This window comes from Tiliqua scincoides, chromosome 8 (genome assembly GCF_035046505.1).
Source record: "Tiliqua scincoides isolate rTilSci1 chromosome 8, rTilSci1.hap2, whole genome shotgun sequence".
Classification (NCBI taxonomy): domain Eukaryota; kingdom Metazoa; phylum Chordata; class Lepidosauria; order Squamata; family Scincidae; genus Tiliqua; species Tiliqua scincoides.
Window position 1 is genome coordinate 43819396 of NC_089828.1, and position 24525 is coordinate 43843920.

A 24525-nucleotide genomic window follows, 5' to 3' on the forward strand; every position below is an offset into this window, starting at 1 on the left:
CACCTTTAAAAGGGGATTGGACAAATTTCTGGAGGAAAAATCCATTACGCGTTACAGGCCATGATGTGTATGTGCAGCCTCCTGATTTTAGAAATGGGTTATGTCAGAATGCCAGATGCAAGGGAGGGCACCAGGATGCAGGTCTCTTGTTATCTGGTGTGCTCCCTGGGGCATTTGGTGGTCTGCTGTGAGATACAGGAAGCTGGACTAGATGGGTCTATGGCCTGATCCAGTGGGGCTGTTCTTATGTTAAGCAATTCACAAGGCATGTGATAAACCTAGTTTGATAAACAGGATATGGGATGTCATTTCATGGAATGAGAGCAGGAGTGAAGATCTGAGCCCCCTGGCACTGGCCTGGGACTTTGTAAAGGGCAAGAGTGCTTGATCTAGCCCCAGTGCAGAGCGTGAGGCAGGCTCCTTCAGGCCCTAATGTTCTATACGTCTCGCAGCATCCGCCACTTCCAGTCTTCTGGAACGGTCTTGCTTTTCCCTGGAAACTGCATGATGGCTTCGGAGATAAGGAGAGGTTAGCAAAAGCAGCATGTCATCTCGGAAAGAATTTAAGCGGCTGCAGCAGAGTTGTGGAGACATACTCCAGAGACCAGAAGGGGATTGAAACGTGCATTTCTACCTCGGCATGAACAACGAGGCTAGAATCCAACAGGAGTTCTGCAGCCTCTAAGCCTGGCCCCTCCTCCTCCTGGCCCCTCCTCCTCCAGTGCTGAACAGCCATTCCAAGTCCTGTCAATTTCGGATCAGGCCTTATCATTCCATTTGGGAATTGATTGTTAAAACAGGTTGTCCCGGTCAGATCATACCTACTGTAGAAATATTTTCTTCCTAGTCCTGGAGGAAGTACAGAACACCTCCAGATGTGACTGGAAGACTCTGGCCCTCTGTGGTGCACTTGGCATCCACAGATGCCACGCCTGTGGATAAGGAGGGCCCGCTGTTTACCCGTACCTGTATGACCAGGAGACTTCCAGGTGCAACTGTGACTGTGTTGTTTCTGCCCAATGCTCTTTAGCACATGATGCCCCCAGGCCACAATCACCATCGAGAAACTGGGGGCTGCATCCCAAAATAAACACGGACCCACACTAGATGATATACCCAGTGGCGTAGTCTCCGTTTTGCTCCCCCCACCCGAAATGGCTCCAAAGGGGAGGGGCCGCTTGCACGCTGCAGTGAGGCTCCCTGCAAAACTTAGTGCTTTGCAGCCCCTCTGGCTACGCCACTGGATACAACCTCACTAGCAAAAGGCTGTCTTCCATGATCAGGCTCAATGAGAGTACAAATTACTGGAGCCCTGCAGTTCCAGAAGGGGGCCCGTGGTCTGACTATGTTGCATATGTTTTTGTCGCGTATAGAGATTTTTAGCCATTCTTGCTGGGGACCCCACATTTTTTTGCGGGGGGGGGGGATCTGCTCTCAGCGACCATCCCTGCCATACACCCTGAGAATCTGATTCAGCCTGCAGTGATCTTTGGGAGCAATGCTGGCTCAGGAATCCTGGAACTTGGACCAGCCATGTTCAGAGTTCCTGGGAGAGCACTGTTTTCCACATCTGCAGACCGCAGAGATGGTCTTGTTTTTGTTTTAAAAAGGGTTGTCTTTGCAAGATGAGGTCAACCCACCCCTCCTTAATATAATCTCCTTGGCCTTGCTGCCTGCTTCCCCCATCCCTCGCATCACGCATGCTTCTGAGATGGCCTCTTCTCATGCTTTGCTGCTGCTACATCCAAGCACTAGGTTTTTCTTCCCACTTCTTGTTAGTTGTTGCTTAGTCCAGCGATAAATATTTAATTTTTTTGACCTTTTCCTTCATAAACAAAGACGGATCCTTCTTGGTCTCAGCTTCTGGGGATGAACCTTTCCCTGCCTCCACCCGCTCCCAAATTTGCATCTGGGCATTTTGGCTCAGAGGGTCTTCTTTATCAACTGCCTCCTATTTCTTCTTCATTTGTAGTTTGAGACTCTTGGAAGGTGTTTTGAAGATGCAGGGAGATGCGTGTCTTTGGCTCCAGGTTGGTGTAGGAACTTGACAGGGAAACCCCATTACATAAAATTCCACTCCAAATGTCTGGGAAGAGATTAAGCAGACCCTGGAAGGAGTCTCCAGAATTTAATAAGAGAAGCACAGGGGGACAGAAACCAGAGAAAGAGATAATTACTAAGACAAGCGAGGGATCAGGAGGAAGTGGGGGATGTAAGAACCTTGAGTTTCTTTTTTAATTGGACAGTGATGACTTCATAGAGGAGGACGGGGTGGGTGTGATAGTTGAGCCTGATCCATTGTGACTTGGATGTTGCATCCCTTGACTATCCCCCCCTTTTTCTCTGGTGTGCTAGAGATATTCCCAAGTTAGCAAAGTGTACAGCCTAAGGTACACACATTATCACGCATAGAGTGTCACGCATGGATTGAAAGTGGGTTTCACTTCAGATGGTCTGGCTTGGAAATACAAAAACTGATGTGAACCAAACAGTACTCATGAATGATAGATCCTGCTTTAGGGGAGGGTTCGTAACTCAGAGTGTGGGCAGAGCACTTGTGTGGCATACAGAAGGTCTCAGGGTCAACCGCATCCCATTCAAAGGATCTCAGGAGTAGCAGGGCTGGGAAAGAGTCTCTCTCTCTCTCTCTCTCTCTCTCTCTCTCTCTCTCTCTCTCTCTCTCTCTGCCTGAGTCCCTGGACCAGGGTCGGCCCAAGACCTGTGCCAGCCTCTCTTCCTCCTGTGATACGCCAGCCTATGTGCCTCCCATGCCCCGGATTGGAAAAGGTGGAGGGGAGCAGAGCAGAAAAGGAAGTGTGGAGGAGAGGAGTGTGATGGGCTAGAGCAGAGACATGAGTGAGCGAACAGAGGTGGGCGACCCTTGGCCAATTGGCCACCTGAGACGACCACTTTTATTAAAAGTCTAAATAAAAAAGGAATTAATGGGGAGAGGTCAGTTTTACAACTGTACCAGCAGGTTGATGGGCACTGCCTGAACTTGGCTGGAAAACACAATGAAAAAGTTGAATCAAAAGGATGCAGATTCCAGTAATGCCCCAACAACAACAACAACAACAACAACAGTATTTATATACCGCTTTTCAACAAAAAGTTCACAAAGCGGTTTACAAATGGAGTTGGGATGCCTTCAAAAATCTCAGCCCCCACAGCCTCCCTAACACATGGCTACATTAAACCAGGAAAGTTGCAAATTGGCTGGAGTAATTTAGCAATCCAGGAAAACAAGGTAATCCCATAATGCAATCCTCGCTAGATGGTCCCTGGCTTATGCTAACTGCATAGTTCAAGGACCCCCATCCTTGCACTTGGAGGGGGCAAGTGGGTGCCAATCACTGAACTCCCAATGTTTGTGTCACTCAGCAACTAGCAGAGAAACAACACAACTTTCTCAAAGTTGGGGAACATATAACCTTGCCTGGATGATGTCTTCAGTTACCAGGATGGGAGGAGTGGAGCCCATCTGGCTTCTCCATCCCATCCCTTGGGCTTAGACAGACAGGTTCGCAACCCAGTGGCCAAGGTAGCTCTGTTGCCAAGCAGAACAGCTGCCTGAATCCACATCCAGCACATGGCTGTGTAAAAATGGAATTCTAAACAAGGAGCAAGAGTGCTACCAAATAACATTTCCCTAACTGCGGGTCGCGATCCAATTTTTGGTGGGTTGTAGGCCCGCTGAGGCCAGGATGCTGCAGGGTAAAATGGTGGACAACATGGAAGTTGCTTCTGGGTCACACGCACATGCTCCTTGAGTCCTTGGCTGTGTTGCATTGCATTCCCAAAGTGTGTGTCATGCTTCACTGTGTTTCCTAAAGTGTGTCATACCAGCATGACACGCCACACACTTTGGAAATGATGGCACAACACGGCCAACAATATGGGTAGCCCGTGTGTGTGACCTGGAAGTGACTTCCAGGTTGTCTGCCATTTTACCCTGCAGCATCCTGGCCTTGGTGGCTCCCAGATCTACTGCGAACAACACAGCGGGTCAACAATGGAAGGAGATTGGGAACCCCTGCTGTAGGAGGATCTTCCAGCAACTGAATTGCTGAACCTGAGCAGGAGCTCCTGATGAGTTAAAAGTTTCCAAAATTACAGAAAAATAGGCCAAAAATAAAGGGGGAAATATGACATTCATCACAAGTATTGCTTGTTTACTATACCTTTAATGCAGGGAACAAACACTGTCCTGACATTTCAGTGGGTGGAAGACAAGCAGTTGCAGAGTAAATGAAGACAGCATCCTGTCCAGCAGTGTGTGGGTGGGGGAGGGATGGGGCCTTCAACAGTATCTAATAGCAGAGGGGAATTTGGCTTATCTAGGGGTTCCTTGGTATGACAGTTGGGGTGCTAAATACTTTCCCTAGATGGAGGCTGTGCCATGAGGCCAGAAAGGGACTCAGCCATTCTGAGAGTGGTGACTTTGTCATCTTCCTTTAAGTAGGGGACAGACAGCAAGATGCTGGGACTCGGCCTGGCTCCACAGCCCCGCCACAGGCGCCAGCTAGGGCATGGGGCATGGACACACTGGGGCAGCTGGAGTGCCTGCTCTAGTTCCTGTGGGGATGGTGCCTCCTTCCGGACCAGGAGGTGCATTCGGTGAGTGTGGGAGCACAACTGTGGCCAAGCTGGAAAGCACGATGCAATGTCACTGGGACCTCAGTGTCATCTGTGGTGTTTTGACAAACCTGTTCCTTGATACAGGCCAGTATTTCAGAATGCCCTGAGTTAATGGGCAGGAGGTGTGTGGTCTAGGCTGAGCTATTGCCTTGCTTGAAAAAACTGAGCAAGATCAACCCGAGTCTCACCTTGGAAGGGTGCTGATGGCAAGAGATGAAGGAATGTGGAGTAGTGTGGAGGAGGTTGGCAGAAAATGGGTGACATTCTGAGAATCAGCCTGAGGCGTGTTTTGTAGCTGCCTGTGGAAGCTTAGAAAGTGCAAGAGCTATGCAGCCAGGATGATGATCACACTATGGGAGAAACATCCAGAGAAATGGAGGGTTCTAAGACTTGCTCTTATAGAATGACACTTGCAAAAATCCCTCTTGAAAAAGGGGGTGGTGGTGGTGTTGTGGTCAGTCTATGCAAACCGCCTTAAGTCTGTGAGACTCAAGTCTGCAAGAAAGGTGGCATATAAATACTGTAATAAAGAAATGAATGAATGAATGAAATAATCACAGAGAAGTTCATCACAGGACTTAATTTGGACTAGAAGGGCAGGGACGTTTGAGAAGTAAATCAGTCTGTTGGTTACTGTATGCAAGGAAAGAACCAGAACTTTAAATCCTATGCGCTTTAAGGCTATCACTGGTCCCTACTGGACTGCGCACTGCAGTGGCACCCAGAGTTTTGATTGACTGCTTTGGTACTGAACCCCACCCTGGTTCTGCCTGTGCCTTCTAGCTTGAGTTCTTGACTGCAACCCAGTGCCTGCTCCTGGCCCATCCTCAACTGCTGCTGTGCTTCTGGCTGTCCACCTGTGAATATACTACACCTCCCTACCACAGTCAGTCTCAGCCCTTAGCTCAGGTGTGGCACCCTTGAGCACCCTCAGGCTTTCCTTCTTCTTGGAAACTCCAGTTAACGGGAGGTGAAAGCTCCAAGCTCCAACACAATCACTGCTTGTGTTGATTAGTCTCACCAGCGAGGAATGGAAAAAATGCTTTGTTTACCCACTAACCAGATTTCCTCTTCGGATGCAGGTTCCCTGAAGAAGAGCCATGCAAGGGAAAACCCAGGCAGTATCGAGTGTGTGAACTGGACGTGAGTACCCTGGCACCCCAAAAGTGGAGTGCAGATGCTTGTGGAAGGGTTGTGGTTATTAGCTGAGGTGCTGGAAGACTTTCAGGTATTGGAGGCTTATTGTGTACTGCAGAAAGCTTTGAGGTTTCTCAGTTTGGACCATCACCCAGAGATGCTTCAAGGGGAGTAGACCCATGTTGCCTAGCAACCACCAATGAAAAGGAACATGAAGATCATAGCCCCCATGATATACACAGGGCATTTGTGGCTCCAAGGTGGATTGTGGAAACAGAGTAGAATCCTAAACCCTCCAACAGTTCACAGTTCAAACTAAGGACACACTTACCATGCATTGTCATTCCAGAGATTACTGCCTGTCAGGAAAAGCAACATTTGGGACATTATAGGGACAGTTATTCCCATGGGAGAGGAGTCAGAAAAGAGAATCTGTCCCTAGTCAAAAGATAGTGCCCTCTTTCTTTCAGCCCAATGTCATGGAGATTTAAGGGTCTGGATCTAATTAGCAATCAGGTATATCAAGTCAGAGAATCAAGGCTGAATGTTCTGCACCTGTTTTTCTCCTGGCATGCTGCATTCAGTGTCACTCAGTGGTCTCCCTTCTTTTGGCCCCCAACAGGATTGCCCAGCTGGCTCCATCCCCTTCCGCACCATTCAGTGCTCCCTCTACAATGGGAAGCCCATCATGGAGAGCCAGACACAGTACCAGTGGGTTCCATTCCACGGAGGTGAGTCTGATAGAACACTGGTCCTCTCTTGCCCCATCATTGCTTCTATTTTCTGTTTCCTGTTTGATGAGTCCCAAGTTTTGGGATTGTGGAGGCAGTCATGACTTGGCTTCTAGGCTTGCAAGAATAAGAAATCCCACAAGAAATCCCACAACCCCATGAGCTGAACAACGGGGGGGGGGGGGGGGGGCTTGGGAAGAGCAGCAAGGAGCATGATGTGCTTTCCTGTGTGGCTCCTCCATTCCCAACTCCAGCACGGATGGGTTCACAACAACTTTCTTTCTTTCAGACCCAGTTCACCATCCATATAATAATATAATATAATATAACTTGTCCAGGGTCATATTCATTCTCTCTCTCTCTCTCTCTCTCTCTCTCTCTCTCTCTCTCTCTCTGTGTGTGTGTGTGTGTGTGTGTGTGTAAACTACTGTACAGGTGGGCTCTCAGTATTCACTGATTTGACTCACCACTGATACAGGGATCCACTTTTAAATGCTTTCTAACAAGGAAAAAAAAACACCAAAATCCAATTGGTGCTACCACCGTACGTGACTGCATTTGGGGAAGTGTTACAGACCTGAACTTTTAACAAGCTACAATGTATATTCTTTTAACAATGTTAGTAAATGGGACTTACTCCTGGTTAAGTGTGGGTAGAATTGTAGCCTAGGATTGTTAAGACTGTTCCTGCTAAATGATGTTACTTCCAGTCATGACATCACTTCCAGTGAGTCCTGACAGAGTCTTATTCTTAAAAGTGGGTCCTGGTGCTAAATGTGTGAGAACCACTACAGTATAGTGACTATACCACTGGGTCAAAACCTGTAGTCCATGGACCTCAGTAGTCCACAACATAAGAACATAAGAAGAGCCCCACTGGATCAGGCCACAGGTCCATCTAGTCCAGCTTCCAGTATCTCACAGCGGCCCACCAAATGCCCCAGGGAGCACACCAGATAACAAGAGACCTCATCCTGGTGCCCTCCCTTGCATCTGGCATTCTGACATAGTTTTTGAAAATGGTGTTATTTATTTTACTCAGAAGCCCATTGTGCTAAATAAGACTTAGGCTGTAATCCTATTTCACTCACCAGAAACAAACACCTCTACTTATCACCAATAACCGTGAACAGCCTCAGTGCTGATCTTGTATGGCTTTAAGCTTTCTACAGAGTCATCAGAAGCTGGACTCCTTGTATCTCCTCCCTCCCCCCCCCCCCCCGGTGTGTGTGTAGATAGCTGAATATTCACCATCTAATGCTAACCCTCCATGCATCTTGTGGAGTGAGCTCTAGTGTATGAAGGGTCAAATCCCATTAAATCTCTTGGTACTGAGCAAGATTCCTTTGTATGTGTGAGCTTAATGAGTCTCTCCTAAAGTGTCACCCACCTGACTCTACATCTAATTTCTCTAATTTTTTTCTTCCCCTCTTGCCAGCTCCTAACCTCTGTGACCTTAATTGCCTGGCAGTGGGACATAATTTCTATTACACCTTTGGAAGGGTGTTAGATGGGACCCGCTGCAGCCCAGAGTCCCGGGATCTCTGCATCAGTGGTCAGTGTCTGGTGAGTCATCTGAAATGTCATGGAGAGGACAAAATACACCCTGTCTCTCTCCTTTGTAATGAAGAAGAGCCTAATGGCCTCTAGACCAGGGGTGTCAAACTTGTTTCATTCATCGGGCCCAAAGTAATTCATGGTACCTGTTGAGGACTGGAAGTGATGTCATTAAGCAGGAAGTGACATCATGAAGCAGGTGATGACTAGAAATAAGCACTTTTTTCTCACTTAGGAACTCACTCACTGCAAATGACAGAAGAGGAAAGATCAAATCTTGTTATCATACAGATGGAACCTGATTATTGATGAGTGTTCCATTCCTGGATCACCCATGGATCCCAAAAACCACATATAACTAAACCTGCAGTTTTCAGAGCCCACCAGAGCTCTGGACCCCTGCTAACTGGTTAAGAGGCACTTTTTCAAGTGGGTGCTCCTCTTTTATTTAGCAGGGGGAGAGTAATTGGCCCACCTCACCCCAGCAGTGTCTTTTCTAGTGGCTGTCTGCTGGTATTCTTTTGCATCTTTTTATATTGTGAGCCCTTTTGGGACAGGGAGCCATTAGATATTTGATTTTCTCTGTAAACCACTTTGTGAACTTTTAGTTGAAAAGCAGTATATAAATACTGTTGTTGTTGTTGGACTTGACCTGAGAAAGGCTGAGCCATTCTGAGCCTCAGAGAGGCCACATGATAAAAGGGCAGCTTGTGTGATAATTGGGTTCTCCCAGCACCCAGCAGCTGATGGTGTTGCTGGGTGAGAGTCCAACTATCACACAGGCCAGATAAAGAACTTCTGCAGGCCTTATGTTTGACACCCCTGCTCTAGATAATGAAGATAAGCAATCCACAAAATGACCTATCAGTGCTGCCATGCGGTCCTTCTGTCATGGGTCTTTCTATAATGGCACCAATTTCAAATGGGTTTCAAGGATGCTTCCCAGGACAGTAGCCTCTGGGGGGTGAGAAAGGTCTAGATATAGGGGGGAAAGGGGAAAATCAGGGAATTTCACCATCATGTCACAGGTCTGACCTCCTCTTCTTTGTCTTCCTTGCCAGAGAGTGGGTTGTGATGGGATCCTGGGTTCTGATGCTCAAGCCGACGCTTGTGGCATCTGCAATGGCAAGAACGAGTCATGTATCTTCGTCCAGCAAGTGTTCCGAGCGGCGTTCCCCTCCTCTGGTGATTGAATGCCCTGACGTTCTCCGTGGGTGAATGCTTTGGCTTTTGGCTTTGATGCTTCCCTTGTTGTTGCTCTCTCTGTTGTTGCCTTCCCAATTGCCTCTTCTCTCTGCCCCCTCCCAACCTTCTCTGCTTAGAGCTGACCTTGTCTGGGAGGCACGCATATGCATGCTACACGCACACGCACACACATGTGCAATCCCATGTTTGTTTTTACTACAGACATATTGATCCAAAAGAGCAGTTGCGCTCTTGCTCCATGCTTCAGTTGTTATCTTGTACACACTTGGATGGGGGAAAATCTCATTGATCGCAATGGTTCTTACTTCCAAGTAAATATACTTAGGACTGGGCTGTCAAAATTACTAGTCTAGACTGGAATCCCTGCTCCATCCTTCACTCTGGAAATCTCACTCTTCTTTAACCACCCTTGCAGTTTGCGAAAGGATGGTTGAGGATGGTAGCCTGGGGCAGCTATTTTTCCACATTTTTCATCATGTGGCACACTGACCTCTATGGTCTGCACCTCTTGTGATGTCACTTCTTGCTTCCAGGTGACTCTTTTGGATTTTGGAGCTCTGCTTCTAGGGCAACTGTCTGTAGTAACAGCAGAGGAAGATGGATAGACAATTTGTTACTACAGACAATTGCCCTAGAAACAGAGCCACAGAACCTGGAAGAGTTTTTCAGCTATTTTCAACAGCTGTGTTCCAAACTCCTGCCACACATTTGCAGACCATTCATGGCACAGCAATGTGTCATGGCCCACTGGTTGAAAACCACTGTTCTGGGGCGGCAAGCCCCAGTCTGCTCAATGGGGCTACTTGGATCTGCACCAGTGAAATTGCAGTGCAGTTCTGGAAAGCCCAATGTAGAGCTTCCAAGCCAGAGAAGGGCTAGGATATGGCAGAGGTGTCCTTCACCATCCCACCTCTCTCAGGCCTAAAACATCCTCTCCTCCACCCCAAAACACCCCTGCCTCCATTCTGCCATCCCGCTTACCGCTACACTGCTTAGCGCTGTACTAACCAGCACCAGTGACTGTTGGGCTGGATTTAGCGCTGGCAATATTACACTGGCCTTCTTGCCAGCGCTCCCTGCTCACAAGTCATCACAAACATGCACTTATGCAATGGCTAGTGCCAGCACACCAGCCCCTGCTCTGGTGCTGTGCAGGGATAAGATTGCACCCTGAGCTACAAATTAAGGAATTACCTGTTCGAATCTCACCTCTGCCAGGAATTCATTAGGTAGCCTTAGGCAAACCACTCCCTCCCAGCCTCAATCTTTCCATCTGCATGCTGAGGAAAATAATGTTTACTTTTCTTACAGGGTTCTTGTAAGGATTCCCTGAAAATGATATGTGTGAAGCGCTTTGCAAACTCGGAAAGCTGAATACAAATGTCAAGTGTTATGATGGGCAGGTTGCATTTTGGGAAATGTTCTTGAGGCTCGAACCAGCAAGTGCGATGTCTGAGGAGGCCTTTTGTTCAATCCTGTGTATAACATGGTAGCTCTCCCCTCCCTGCAATGCTGCCACCCCTCCTTGGTTCCCTTTCACCCCCTTCCTTGCCTCAATTCAGCCTGTGCCACTGATACAAGGAGCCGATCCACCTCTGTCTCCTCCCTCCAGCAGCCCATCTTCCTCTACACTTGATGCACTTCCCTTTGATCCCTTGATAGGTTTCTTTGGATACAAAAACGTGACCCGGATCCCAGCAGGAGCAAGACACATCAAGGTGACCGATCACAGCCGCAACTATCTAGGTAGGCAGTAGCTCTGCTCAGCCCGTCCTCCCCCTTGCCCCTCATTGTACATAGACCCCAGTGGCACAGTGATCTTGAGTTTCTTTTTTACTTAAAGAGGTTGGGCCCTAAGTTGTGTCCTTCCTACATTCCCAAACTGTGAACGTACGAACACACAACCTGGATAGACATCTGTCTATGCGTTAATGAGTCACAGGACCATTGCATCTTGGGCAAATGTGTCCCGTTCATTGGCGTCCCTGGACATTTGTACCCATTTTTTTTTTTTACATCCTGGATATTTGTGTCCCAATGAGTGGTGTAGCAAGTGGGGGCGCGGGGCAGCCTTCCTCAGGTGCCAGGCTGTAAGGGGGTACTGTGAAGTGTGAGTTAACATGCTCAGGAAGTGACTGTAGCGCGTCGACACTTATGGCAGCAGCAATTTTCGACAGGCTCCTCCTCTTCATGTTTGCCGAATACAAAGAGGAGGAGGCAGCTTCCTCCGAGAGAACCTGGAAGTGACATCACGATATCACGTGATGTCATGTCATTGCTGCTCTGGGCACCACAGTCCCTGACAATGAAGTTAGTCCTAATATATTTAGAATAAATGTACTTTTTAAATTTTTAAAATGCAAAGGTAGGGTTAGGGCTGGGATTAGAGGCTTAGCATATATAACATGGGGTTTGTTGCCTAGTGGGATGCAAAAACCAGGACCCCCCCCCTCCAATTGATGCACCTGTCCAGGGACACCTGTGACTGGGACATATTTGACCAGGACATAAACACACCTGGACAGTGTCAATAGGATAGCTGCACGAGGAACTCTGTATGCAATTCTTGATGTTCCATCTTAGATCTGGAAAAGCTGTAGAAAAGAGCAACCCAAATGATGACGGGGCTGGAGCAGCTTCTATACCAAACAAAAACAGGCTGGAGTGTTTGGGGTGTTTTTTTTTGTTTAGGTCCGAAAATAAAAGCTGGGGGTGGGGCATGGCAGAGGTTTATAAAATGATGAACGGCATTAAAAAATGGCTAGAAAAAAGCTTCTGTCTCATTATACCAGAATGTGGGGAGTGGGGGGGGAAATCACTCACTGACATTAACTGGCAGGTCATTCAGGATAGACGAGAGAAAGTCCTTCATCACCCCAAATTGGCTTTTAAATCAGTGGAGGACAAAGGCAATTGCAGAGTGAATGCGGCAGAGTAGAGCCTTCAGCCATGTGTGATAATGGAAGTGCGGCTCAAAATAGCAATGCTGGTTATGATCATAAGGATTTGCTCAGCATGTCACTATCTTCATCTGTGAAATGCTGGAGGGGGTATTAGTCCAGCGAACAGAAATATCTCAAGGGCAGCCTTCTCCCGCATGATTCCCGCATCAGTTGAGATCTGGGTCTGGGGGGTGGGGGAGAGGTTCTGCTCCTTCTGCTCTTGCTGATGGGCAGCCCAGTCCTAACCAGTGCCGGCGCAACGGGACCGCATGATTCATGCTGTATCTAGCGCTGGGAAGGAGCGGGCTGGAGGTCTCCACAGAGTTCCCTTACCCTGTGTTGAGCCCCAGCCTGTGCAATGAGGCTACCCAGATATGTACAAGACCGAGGAGCCCTGTGTCAGGCTTTCCACCCAGGAGGGGGAGTAGGATACGGCATAGGCCAGCACCACTAATGCCCCCCCTTCTCAAGCCTGAGCTGCCATGCTTTATGGCATGTTTGCAACACCCTAGGCTGGCACAGTGGCTGCTGTGTCAGCATACAGTAAGATTAGAATTGCACCGTGAGGCTCAGGTGATGTGTGCACAAAACAGGGCCTTTTCTGCACTGGCCCCCAGGCTCTAAAATTCCCTCCCAAGGCGGTTTGCATGGGTTCCTCCCTTCCAGTGTTCAAAAGGGCCATGCTCATTTCACCAGACTTACAATATTTGATCTGGAATTTGGGGTTGCTGGAAATGGTTGCTCCTTTTTAAATGTCGGGGTTGCCATCTCTTACAGCCATTTTGGGAAGGTGATTGCATTTTTATACTGATGCTGTTGCATTTAATCTTATTTTGTAAGCTGCCTCTACACCCTTTGGATGAAAGGTGGAATAGAAATGGAAAAATAAACAAGATAAAAATGAAACAATGACCTTGCTGCTGTATTCTGCACCAAGGTATCTCTGCCAGGCCACAGTCACTCTTTATGCCCCTTCTTCCCCTTCTTGCCACAGCTCTTATGAATGCAAACCAGCGCTACGTCATCAATGGGGACTGGGCCATTGACTGGCCAGGCGTCTATGAAGTGGCTGGGACCAAAGTGCGCTACACTCGTACGGCCGACGTGCACGAGACCTTGGAGACTACTGGACCCACCCTGGAGGACTTGTTAGTCATGGTGAGAAAGGAGGTGGGCTTGCTGCAGGGAAAGGGACTGCAAACTCTCCTGAATGTCCGGTCTCTGTGAGAGCAGCCAGTGGGTGACGTGTCCTGACAATATTTTGTCTCCTCTTCCATAAGAAGAAAGCATTCTCTATTATTAATACAAAATGTATTATTTTATTCATGTTAATATTATTGTGGGAGAGGTGTGGAGGGCAGGTGGCAAGGCTGTTGTCGCAGGGATCCCCCCTGTGGATCCCTGGTCCTTCATCCTCCTGCTAGGGGACCTCAGAACCAGGGTGGGAGTTGCTCTCACCCATCTCCTTCTCCACCCACCAGGGTCTGTATGAGACTTTGTGGGGTTCCAGGAACATAACCCCCTACATACTTGGGGGCATTACTGTATATTACAATAGCTCATCCCTACCTCTTGTGTCAGGTTCTCTTCCAGGAGCACAACTCGGGCATTCAGTATCAGTTCTGGGTTCCAAGAGAGCAGTTCCAGCATATCCAGAACGATGCCAGTCCTCTGCGCCAGCCACAAACCAGGGAGGTTGTGGAAGACCCACTGTGGGAACTCCAACATTTCCAACAAGCCACAGCAACACCCCATGTCCAGAACCCCAGGGATGCATCCAGAAATAGGTTGCAGGCGGAGCTCACACCTGCTCCAGGAAGGACACCAGCACAATCTGGTAGCTTCTAGGAATATAGTTGTTCTGGTTTAAATATGTGGGCTTTGATGGCAAAGATACCTAAATGGGGCCTCCATATACAGAGGCAATCTACCTGTTGTTGGGGTGACAACCATAGAAGACAATCTCTTTCATACACTGTTTGTTGGCTTCCTAGAGCATCTGCCTGACCACTGTAGGAAAGGGGGCTGGACAAGGTGAACCACCTTGGTCAGATCCAGTGAGGTACTTTTTATGACCTTCTTAAAAGGTGATTATTAGACAGGCACACAGAGGACAAGTCCCTGGGTTGCTGTTTGTCTTGACTGTGAATGGAACCTGCAGGTTCAAAGGTAGTCTACCTCTCAATACCGGTTGCTAAGGGATAAGCAAAAGGGAAAGGCCCTCTCCTTCATGCCCTCATCTCTTTGCGCACTTCCCAGGACTAGAAACTGAAGGATGAACCTTAGTCTGATCTAGCATGAAAGTTCTTTTTTGCTAGAAATGAATTTTATTGAGTACCGTCTACATTAAAATTAATAAAATGGTTACCCTGCAGATGCCTGATCTTGTCTGATCTCAGAAGCTAAGCAGGGTCAGGCCTGGTTAGTACTTGGATGGGAGACCGCCTGGGAATACCAGGGGCTGTAGGTTTATACCATAGTCTTTCGAGACTGAAGGTTGCCAACCAGAAGCCTTAAATGGTAGGAGGCTGTAGGGCAGATGTTCCAACTAGGAAGTACCTTTGGGTTCTGAGGCACTGAAGTTTTAAATCTCCAGGCTTGCAAGGTCAGCTTCCAGACTGTTTCATCAGCATTTGAACTGGTCCAGAAAGAGAAACTGGAGTCAGGGGTGGTGCCAAGGGTCAATGGAGCTGGGCAGTGCCTGAGGGTTCACTCCCATCATAGGGCTAGCCTTAATGGGCTTGCCCTGAATCCTCCTACTAGTGGAAGTGGTAGTGGCCAGCATGCTATCAGTGTTCAGGGCTTGCCCCAGAGCCCTCAGCAACCTGGTGCCAGCATTGACTGGAATTCAAGGCATCTATCATGATCATGCCCGTCAAAATCAGAAATTCTGCCTCTTGCTGTTGATGTGGCCACCCTCAAATCATGCTGACATAAATATAGAGCAGAAATGCACAGAGCTTTCACATCAGTTTTAGCATTCTGTTCCACCCAGCATATTCTGCAGACATATTATTTTGTCTGGTCTTGTCAAGACATCCTTTAGAACAGGGGTCTCCAAACCCAGGCCCGGGGGCCAGATACAGCCTGCAGCAAGCCTCTATCTGGCCCGCGGCCAACCTCTTGTCCCCTGAAAGCCTCTGGCGCACTCAACCGAACATGACCAGAATTGTGCTCTGATTGTGTCTGGAGAGTGTTTTGAGAGCCAGAGAGGTTGAATGAATGAGCCTGTTCATTCATTTATTCACTCATCTAAGTTCCATCTCTAATTTATTTATTTAAATTTTATATTTAAATTTTTTTTCCGGCCCTCAAAACCGTACCAGATATTTGATGCGGCCCTCTGGCCAAAACGTTTGGAGACCCCTGCTTTAGAAGATCCTGCCTCCTCCAGGCTGAAGAATTTCAGCCCATCATTCGAGACAAGATTTCTGACACTGGCAAGTACAGGAAGTTCACCGACTCCTGCCTTGATTAGTGCAATTGGTACATTTAGTCACTGTGGAGCCCCATAAAGCATGAAGCGGCTTTGTTTGGCGGCCTTTGGTGTCACAGCATCCTCCAGGTTTTGGCACTGTGCATCACCTGGGGCCAATGCGAAGGGGGCCATTGGCCAAAGGCCTTTAGTTAGTCCCAAGCTGGCTTACAAAGATTTGAAAGCAAAATACAAATCGTATCACAACAAAACACAACCAATAACAACAAAAAAATCAATGGAAGATATTGGGCAGCAGGTTTTGCTATCTAGGGAAAAGCAGTATATAAATTTGCAAATAAATAAATGCTGAAAACAGCAGATCTGCAGACAGCACACACAAGCACACGCAAACACACACATATACACAGAAAAAATGTGGAGAAAAGTCAAGAAAAACACTTAGCAACTTGGGCAGGCGTATGCCTTGCATGCTGCTGTGAGGCCCCCTGCAAAACTTAGTGCTGTGCACCCCCTCTAGCTACACCACTATCAGGCTCAGTTCTTAGTCACTGGGGAAAAAAAAAACAACTTTTCTTCGGAACCATTATTTTTGGTTCAGTTTCAGTTTCACTCCCTGCGGGTGGTGATTGAAGGAGGGTGAGGAGGGTCACAGGTTGACACTGCTGATGAACATCACAGAAGAGCCTGCTGGCTCAGTCCAAGTTGGACTCATCTAGTCCAGGTTCATGTTATCACCTGTGGCTAACCAGATGCTCACCAGCAGAGGCGTGAAGGCAAAAGTTCTCCATCATCTGCCCCCCGGCAAAAGGTCTCCAGAGATGGACTTTCTCTGAACACAGAGGCACAACTCAGCTATCAGGGCTACTGGCTGTTGAGCAAGCCCCTCCCATGGAGTTGTCTTAAACACTGTCAAAGTCACCCAGGGTTCAAACTAGGCATTACGCAAAATGCACACCATGTCCAGGTTTTTCCTTTATCAAAGTAGCACACCGTGTGCATTTTTTGGTTTTGTTTTCAAGCTTCCATTGCTTTCTATTGACTTCTATTGTAGCCATTATAGCTACATGGAACACAGAAAAGGTCTCTGTATGCCAGTTTTCAAGTGATAAACAAGGGAGCAGATCTTTCCATTGATGCTTTTTTCTCTCATTAAAATAGGAAGGAAGGCACAATCGGGATTGAAACTGCATTAGGGAAAAACTGCTAAATTCCCCCGTACCCTCACATCAGGTTTCTCTCCATTTTGTGGTGTGTCACCTCCAGTGTGCTATTTGGAAAACAACAAAAAATCCCACTCGGGCAGATCGTACATTCCTTGCAACTGTCTGCTTTGAGCCTAAGCCTGCAGCCATCACTACATCTTGTAGTGACAAGTTCCATAAGTGAAGCCTGAGTTGTCTGGGAAAGGGTGATACTTTGATGTAGCAGAGGCAACAAATAGTTGGCAGGGAGATCAAGGTGGAGTGTTTAGATGGAGCCAACGGGGAGACCGTTTCATCCTGGGAGACTGGGAGGTAGAGGCAGAATGAAGAGACCTGGCAAAGTGAACTGCAAGAATGGAGGTAAAGAGATGATGAGGCTTGCCGTATTGTGTGTTTGGGTTGTGTGAGTGCGTGCAATGGGGGACCTGTGCAACAACAACAACAACAGTATTTATATACCGCTTTTCAGCAAAAAGTTCACAAAGCGGTTTACAGAGAAAATCAAATACTTAATGGCTCCCTGTCCCAAAAGGGCTCACAATCTAAAAAGATGCAACACCAGCAGACAGCCACTAGAAAAGACACTGCTGGGGTGAGGTGGGCCAGTTACTCTCCCCCTGCTAAATAAAAGAGGAGCACCCACTTGAAAAAGTGCCTCTTAACCAGTTAGCAGGGGTAAACCAGTTAGCAGGGGTTAACCAATGTGCAACCAATGAGAGACTGGTTTCTGTCACCTTCCCCCTGGTGCTTCACTGAACACCTTTTTGACTTGCATGTAGGTCGATGTCGGAAGTGTAACACACCAAAGGGCAAATCCCAGCGCATACATCATTACTGTCAAAGTGATTTTGGTATGTATCACTCTTCCTCTGGGGTTGTTTGGGGTGAGAGTGCTGGGTGAATAAAGGGGTCTTCCTTTGGGCTGCTTCTAAAACCTGGAGGTTGCATGTACTGCAGTCATCATGGCTTGTAACCTGTGATGGACGTTTCCTCCATATATCTGTCCAATCCCCTTTTAAAGACACCTAGGCTAGGTGCCACTACAGTATTCTGTGGCAAGGAGTTCCACAGGTTAATCACACGCTAAAATATTTCCTTTTGTCTGTTCTAACTCTTCTACCAGTCAAAGGGCAGTGGAGTATAGTCATATATGTTCTTCCCAACACGGCTGGTTTGGTCTATTGACAGACGGTTGGACTTGGATATGGGTTCAACGTCTGCCTCTACCATGAACTTGCAGTGAGGCCCAAGTGAAGTCAATGTCTTCTAGTTTCAGTTCCAGCTCTGTGAAACAAGGAAAAGTCATTGCAAGGATAGATGCAGTGCAGTGCCCACCTTGAATGATCAATATTCTGTAACTGAAAAATAGCAGTGGGTGTGAAACTATAGTGGAAGAAACAGCAGGGGTGACCTCTGAGAGCCCCCGTCCCTCGGTTTCCTCTTTTAACCCTGGTTTTGCCTTCTCCATAGTTTTTCGCGCCAGAATCCTTGAAAAGCGCTATATTGGTCAAGAGACTCGCTATGATGTTCAGGTCAAACACACCTACCGGAACCATTTTCCCATAGTGCACCGGGAGTTTGTCTGGGTCTCCAACACCTGCGATTGCCCCCTGCTGATGGAGCGGCGTGAGTACGTCCTGATGGCCCGCCGACATGTCAATTATGAACACACCTTCAACCGCATCCTGCTGCAGCATGGGAGCTACGCCCGGCCCTGGTCGCCCCGGGAGGACCTGCAGCTGCGGGACGTGTCCAAGCACTGCCTGCAGAGATGAATTCTTCTCCCCCCTTTTGGGGTGGGGGGAACCTACCAGGACGTCCACCACTTTTGGAGAGTGTGGAGATAATGAGAGGGCATGAAAAGGAGCTGGATTCTGGCAGTGCCTTTCAGGGCTGTGCTGTGCAAATGGCTGGAGATTTGAAGCTTGGTCCTCACCAGCCTCTAAGCCTACAGTGGCATAGCTGCTGGTCTTGGGGCCAGACTTTGTTGCTACTTTGGAGTGTGCCTCCTGCATCTCACACACACACACACACACACATACACATACACCATTGTCAAGTCCTTCAGGTGGGGAAAAATGCTCAGGGCCAAATAAAAGGACTGAAGGATGTCAGAAGCACCCTGTTAGATCAGGCCCAGATGGGCTAATCTAGGTCTACCTCTGATTTCCACCATGGCCAGCCAGGGAAAGTTCATCAGCAAGGAAAGAAGGCAGCAGCCCTTCCCCATTTGCTTCTTGCTCCCTGCTAATGGTATTCAGAGGTAGACTGCCTCTGATCATGGAGGTTCTAGAGTATCTAATGGCTATTAGACTGTTCCCTTCTTCAGGAATACATCAAATTCCCCCTTTAATAGGCACACAATAAAGGCTCTTCTGTTCTTTTCTGGTATTTTTTTTTCCAACAGAGGCCTCTGGGAAGTTCTCCAGCAGAATGAAGGCAACAGCCCCCTACTGTTTGCTCTTCTCCCTCAAAGAGACCCCCCCCCAAAAAAAGACTGCCTCTTGAAGGCTCTATTTAGCCATCACGACAAACGGACAGACCTCCTCCTGCTTCCCGAATTTTTAAATCCTCTTTTAAAGCAGTCCAGACCTGTGGCAGCACTTACACACATGAGCTGTGTGACGAAGTCCTTCCTCTCCTATCTTTAATCTCCTGCCAGTCCACCTCATTGGGTGACTGATCGTAACAGGGATGGAAGGAAAAAGCGATTGCTATCCATGTTCTCCACACCATGAACTGAAAACCTCTATTTTATCAAGGTTTACAAAAAACACAAACCACCCTCTGTCCTTGGCAACTATTTCAAGGGGCAAGTGAGATATCATACACAAGTGTGTGATCCAAAATCCTGACAACAGATTTGCTTGTGGAACAGCTTCAGAAGAGTCTGTTGAGTGAATCCCTGAGCCACTTGGAGTCCTGTTTTTGGGCCTTGACTGTCAATAGCCTCAGGTGATTAGATCATTTTTCAGAAACGTCTGCAGGTCCAAATCTCTGGTTGGCTAAGAGCTAAGTTTAAAGTATAAAAAACCCTGCAGTAGAGCATGGAAGAGCTCCTCTTTGCCTTTCCATCATGGATAGCTGTGGTACAGCAGGTAGAAGAGCTACCTGTGCTTATGCTCAGAAGTTGGAAAGATCCCGGTAAGCATTAGGAATAAGCAACCTTTGGAAGCTTAGCTTTATTGTTTTAGCATTACGTGTGCCATGTATTTATTCTCTGAAATACCCAAATGCCTTTCAAAGTAACATGTAAGTTGAATTCTATTCTGTAAATAAAACACTATATTCATAGAGGCTTGTGTCTGTGTAAGTAACTGGCATCCATCTAAGTACAGCCTAGGCCACTTGGTCTGCTACTGGAATGAACCAGAGCAGTGTTTCTTAAACTGTGGGTCAGGACCCACTAGGTGGGTCGCGAGCCAATTTCAGGCAGGTCCCCATTCATGTCAATATTTTTTTTTTAATATATCAGACTTGATGCTACCATGGTATGTGACTACATTTGGAGAACTGTTACAGAGCTCTACTATTAACTAGCTACTATGTATATTCTTTTAACAATTGATAGCAAATGGGACTTACTCCTGGATAGTGTGAGTAGGATTGCAGCTGAAGACTGTTTAAAATTTTCCTACTTGATGATGTAATTTCTGGTCCTGATGTCACTTCTGGTGGGTCCTGACAGATTCTCATTTTAAAAAGTGGGTCCCAGTGCTAAATGTGTGAGAACCACTGAACCAGAGTCTTGAGGCTTGAATCCTTGAGTTTGGGGAACTTGAAGCTTGCAAGACCTGGGGAGTTAGCCCCTAGGACTTCAGCTTCCCCTGGGCTGAAGGACTGGCTGTTAAAAGGGGTGGTGGCAGTGGCGTAGCCAGAGGGTGTGCAGTCAGTGACCTAGTGGTTAAGGGAGCAGCCAATTGAAAAAGTTTGGGAGCCACTGCATAAGGCTATTGCAAATAATACTAATGAACCTACTTAACCTCCATGAATTGCCCTAATCCCCTTTCGAAGCCATCTAAAATCAATTTTTCCTCTCCCAAAGCATTCCAAATGTATCTTTTGGGAAAGTAAAAACACATGGGGGAAATGGGAGTCATTATGAAGCTAAGAAGTGGCAGGTGAGGAAAGAGCTAAACAGCCCTCCTGTCACCTTCCCAAAACTATAATCATCATTGTGGCTTACAAACGCATGCTTGTGTATAGCGTAATGGAAATGAGGAGGATTGTGTAACTGGAGATCCAAATTAAAGTGAAAATTTATACCCTGTTTGGACAACTCACCCACCTCCCCAAATCTGGCTCCATTTAAAAAGGGAGCTGGTGCATCATGTCATCCTCTGATCAGAGGTGAACATTGAAATGCATCAAACGCACTCTGGTTTCACAACCTGGCATGTGCGAGTGTGAGTTGACTCCAAATAAAACAGAGGGGAGCTGCCAAGCAGAGGCCATTTTGCAGCACTTTTAAGGGCAATTAGGAAGGGATGTAGCTGAGCAGAGCACATGCTTTGTATGCAGCAGATGTGGGGCTCGGTCCCAGCATCTCTACTTCAAGAGATCCCAGATCAAAGAATGGCGACAGAAGACCTCTCTGTATGTGAGATGTTTGAAGAGCTGCCACTAGACAGAGTGGGCAATGTTGGGAGCACAGGACCAATGCCGTGACGTGACAGATGGCATCTTAACATACTCATGGGGAACTGACTTGCTACATGGCAGCTACATGTGTTCAAGGTGCATTGTGATTATTGTGGCATTTGCTTTCACAACACCTCCAGGACATATCCCCATTTTATAACTGGGAGAGTGAGCCTGTGCCAAGGTGTGTCTTGAAAGCAGAGGTCCTCCAGGTTGGCCCTATTCCCTACCTGAGTCCCAAAAGTTTGTTGTTTTGGCAGAGTACAAATGCCCCTGGAAGAGGGGATTAAATTGTTAAAGGCCTCTCTGGCTGTTATTCTGATGAGGCTGTCGAAAAGCTGAGTGCCTCAGAAGCCTCTTCAACAGCAAAAGTAAATCAGTGTGGGGGACAGGAAGGGGAAAACGCTGGATGCTGCAGCCTTGCGATTTTGGATCTGTTTCTTTAAAAAATGTGCATTTAATATCCAGGGAGAGGGAGGAGAGAAGCTGACAGTTGCAAGTGTCATAACATAGGAATCCCCAAACCATTCTCTGATGTGTGGCACTATACAGAGGTGTACAGAGATGTACAGGTAGAGCCTGTTTATCCACGGACTTTACATCCTCAGATCTGGTTCAACGTGGGTCCCCCTGATTCGCATTGAGCCAGACTTGGCTCTACCTGAACCTGCCAAAGGGGACCAGAACTATGCTCCAGTCCCCACTGGAGGGCTTTCAGAAGCCCACAGAGGACGCGCACGTCTGCCCACGGTCTCTGCGGGCTTCAGAATAGCTCTGTAGCACAAAAAAATGCTACTTCTGGTTTTTGAGCAAAAACTAGAAGAGACTTTTTATGCCTTTAAAAAGTCTTTATGTATGTAAAATATACCTTTATGTACTTGGCATTAGGCTGGCCCGGGAACCCCTGGGGGCCTTAAAGGGCAGAAAACCATGGATTTCCTTCTCCATGGTTTTTGGTATCTGAGAGGGGTCCAAGAACTGATCCCCTGCAAATACCGAGGCCCCACCTGTACTGCCTCATGGGGAGGGTCCACTGCTCAGTGGATGATATGCTTTGCATGCATAACATCCCTAATTCAATCCCCAACATCTTTATTTAATCCCCCCTACACCAAAATGCATGGAAATCTGGTATGTTAAGGTGTCTGCCTTAACTTCTGCTCCAACGGACAACCTATGGTGTAAACATGCCCTACAATGTCCTTTAGTTTATAACTCAGCATTCTTGCACACATACTCTCCCTTGGTCTTTCAGTGCCACAGAAGATAATATGGGAAGAGACAGACTAATGATCTGGCTTGGTGCAAAACAGCCTCATATGCATCAATAGCATTGATTCTGAATGTTTTCGGGGCTATTGTTCTTTTTGCACTGAATTGACAAAACCAGGTGCCAATAACATCACTGCACTGTCTGTATTTTGTAAAGAAAAACGGTTGTATGCATATCCCTAGGCATGCACACATGCTCAGTCTCCTCCTCAAAACTACTGGAAGCCTGTGGCTCCCTCTGCTGTGTGCTTGTGAAGTAACAGGAATGTGTGTGCCTTGCTGGTTTTGTGTAGGAAACAGAGATCATGTTGTGGCACCTGGTAATTCGGCCTCTTGCAGATAGGGTTGTCACTTCTTTCATGGGCCTTTTCCTCTACAGTTATGACTCACTAATTAAGTGTTCTCCACTTCTTCCCCTACCAAAATTGCTACATGTGAGGCTCCTCTTAAATGCATAGTAACAGGGCCAATAAAAAGTTGGCAACCTCCCCACACCCTCTGTGCCCAACCCTCAGCCTTCCCTTAACATGCAGCAAGTCACTGGGAATGAGCACCATGGCTTGGCTCTGCTGAGCTCTGTTTGGAGTTCAGCATAAAAATAAAGAAAGGAATATATGCAGAGCAGGGATGTGAGGTGGGTGGGGAGGCAGATGAAGCAGTGCTTTTCCAAGGACCCTGGAGGGGAGACTCACTTGCCTCCCCACCCTACGCCTCACACAGTGGTGGTGCTTTTTTTTGAAGGACTCCAGTGGGGAGGCTCTGCCTCACTTGCCTTCCCACCCTGCACCTCACACAGCAGTGGTGCTTTTTGAAGGACTCCAGTGGGGAGGCTCTGCCTCACCTGCCTCCCCACCCACCGCAGGTCCCAGGTGCAGAGTTCCACATTCAAACCTCCACTGGCCCATGAAGCTGACCCTGAGCTAGCCAGTCCCTCTCAACCTGGCCCACCTCACAGGGCTGTTGTGAGGATCAAAGTGGAAAAGAAGAAAAGGAGGGCAGGCTCCCTCCAAGCAACAGGTGGGTGGGTGAATCAGCACATTTCCACTCTAGCTCAGGAGGACCCAAACCAGGAAACGCCCCCTCAAGTCCGGGAAGACCTTTTCCCATTAGTTTCCATTAGCTCGTATTCTCCATTAGCTTCTATGGGCAACAGCTCTGCCCACTTCCGCCCCAAAAGATAAATGGCCGCTGAAGCGTCAACCAGAAGTTCACTAGAAAGGAAGTGGCGTGTGTCAGTCTATGGGCTGACTTCCGGGCGGCGCTGAGAATCCTGGGAGTTGTAGTCCTTCCGTGGTCCCTCCTCGCCCACGCTCCTTGGGCCAGCGCAGCTCTCGCCACCGCCGTTGTCCTTCTGTCCGTCCTCCGGCTCAGGATGTCTGCAGGCGTCGGGGACTTCGGGTCCGGGTCGCGGCTGGACCCGGGAGCGCTGATGGAGCAGGTCAAAGTGCAGATCGCTGTGGCCAATGCCCAGGAGCTGCTCCAGGTGAGGTGGGGAGGGGGGCTGGAGGAGCCACGTGGTGCAGGGGAGACCTAGTGGCGGAGCCTCCTTGGGCAGGAGCAGTCTTACCACCAGTGTTAACCGGGGGGGGGGGGCTCTCAGGCATGCCCCAATAGTCCTTTTTCCTGCCAAGACCCCTCTCCCCTTGGAGGAAGGCTGCCCTGGCCTTCCATTCATCCTTATGGTGATGAACAGTTGCAGCGGAGACTTTTATATTCTACGTGCACCCAGTGGTTCCCAAACTTTTTAGCACCGAGACCCA

At 48.0% G+C, this 24525-nt stretch overlaps 1 protein-coding gene across 8 annotated transcripts in view; it reads left to right on the forward strand.

Moving 5' to 3' along the window:
* TIMM13 (translocase of inner mitochondrial membrane 13) overlaps nucleotides 1-24525 on the forward strand; it is a 48127-nt gene that overhangs the window by 20094 nt on the left and 3508 nt on the right. Inside the window, exons 3-13 of one of the 8 annotated variants that reach the window (XM_066634879.1) lie at nucleotides 1973-2030; nucleotides 4463-4617; nucleotides 5721-5781; nucleotides 6398-6506; nucleotides 7945-8072; nucleotides 9125-9248; nucleotides 10932-11015; nucleotides 13206-13369; nucleotides 13793-14048; nucleotides 17632-17703; nucleotides 18323-20146. In XM_066634879.1, the coding sequence (XP_066490976.1) occupies nucleotides 1973-2030; nucleotides 4463-4617; nucleotides 5721-5781; nucleotides 6398-6506; nucleotides 7945-8072; nucleotides 9125-9248; nucleotides 10932-11015; nucleotides 13206-13369; nucleotides 13793-14048; nucleotides 17632-17703; nucleotides 18323-18627 (1516 nt within the window). In that variant the 3' untranslated portion in view covers nucleotides 18628-20146. Of the gene's footprint in view, nucleotides 1-1972; nucleotides 2031-4459; nucleotides 4618-5720; nucleotides 5782-6397; nucleotides 6507-7944; nucleotides 8073-9124; nucleotides 9274-10931; nucleotides 11016-13205; nucleotides 13370-13792; nucleotides 14049-17631; nucleotides 17704-18322; nucleotides 20147-24044; nucleotides 24249-24525 lie in introns of those variants that run through there. The other 7 variants (XM_066634881.1, XR_010794785.1, XM_066634880.1 and 4 more) reach the window with 7 other exon arrangements.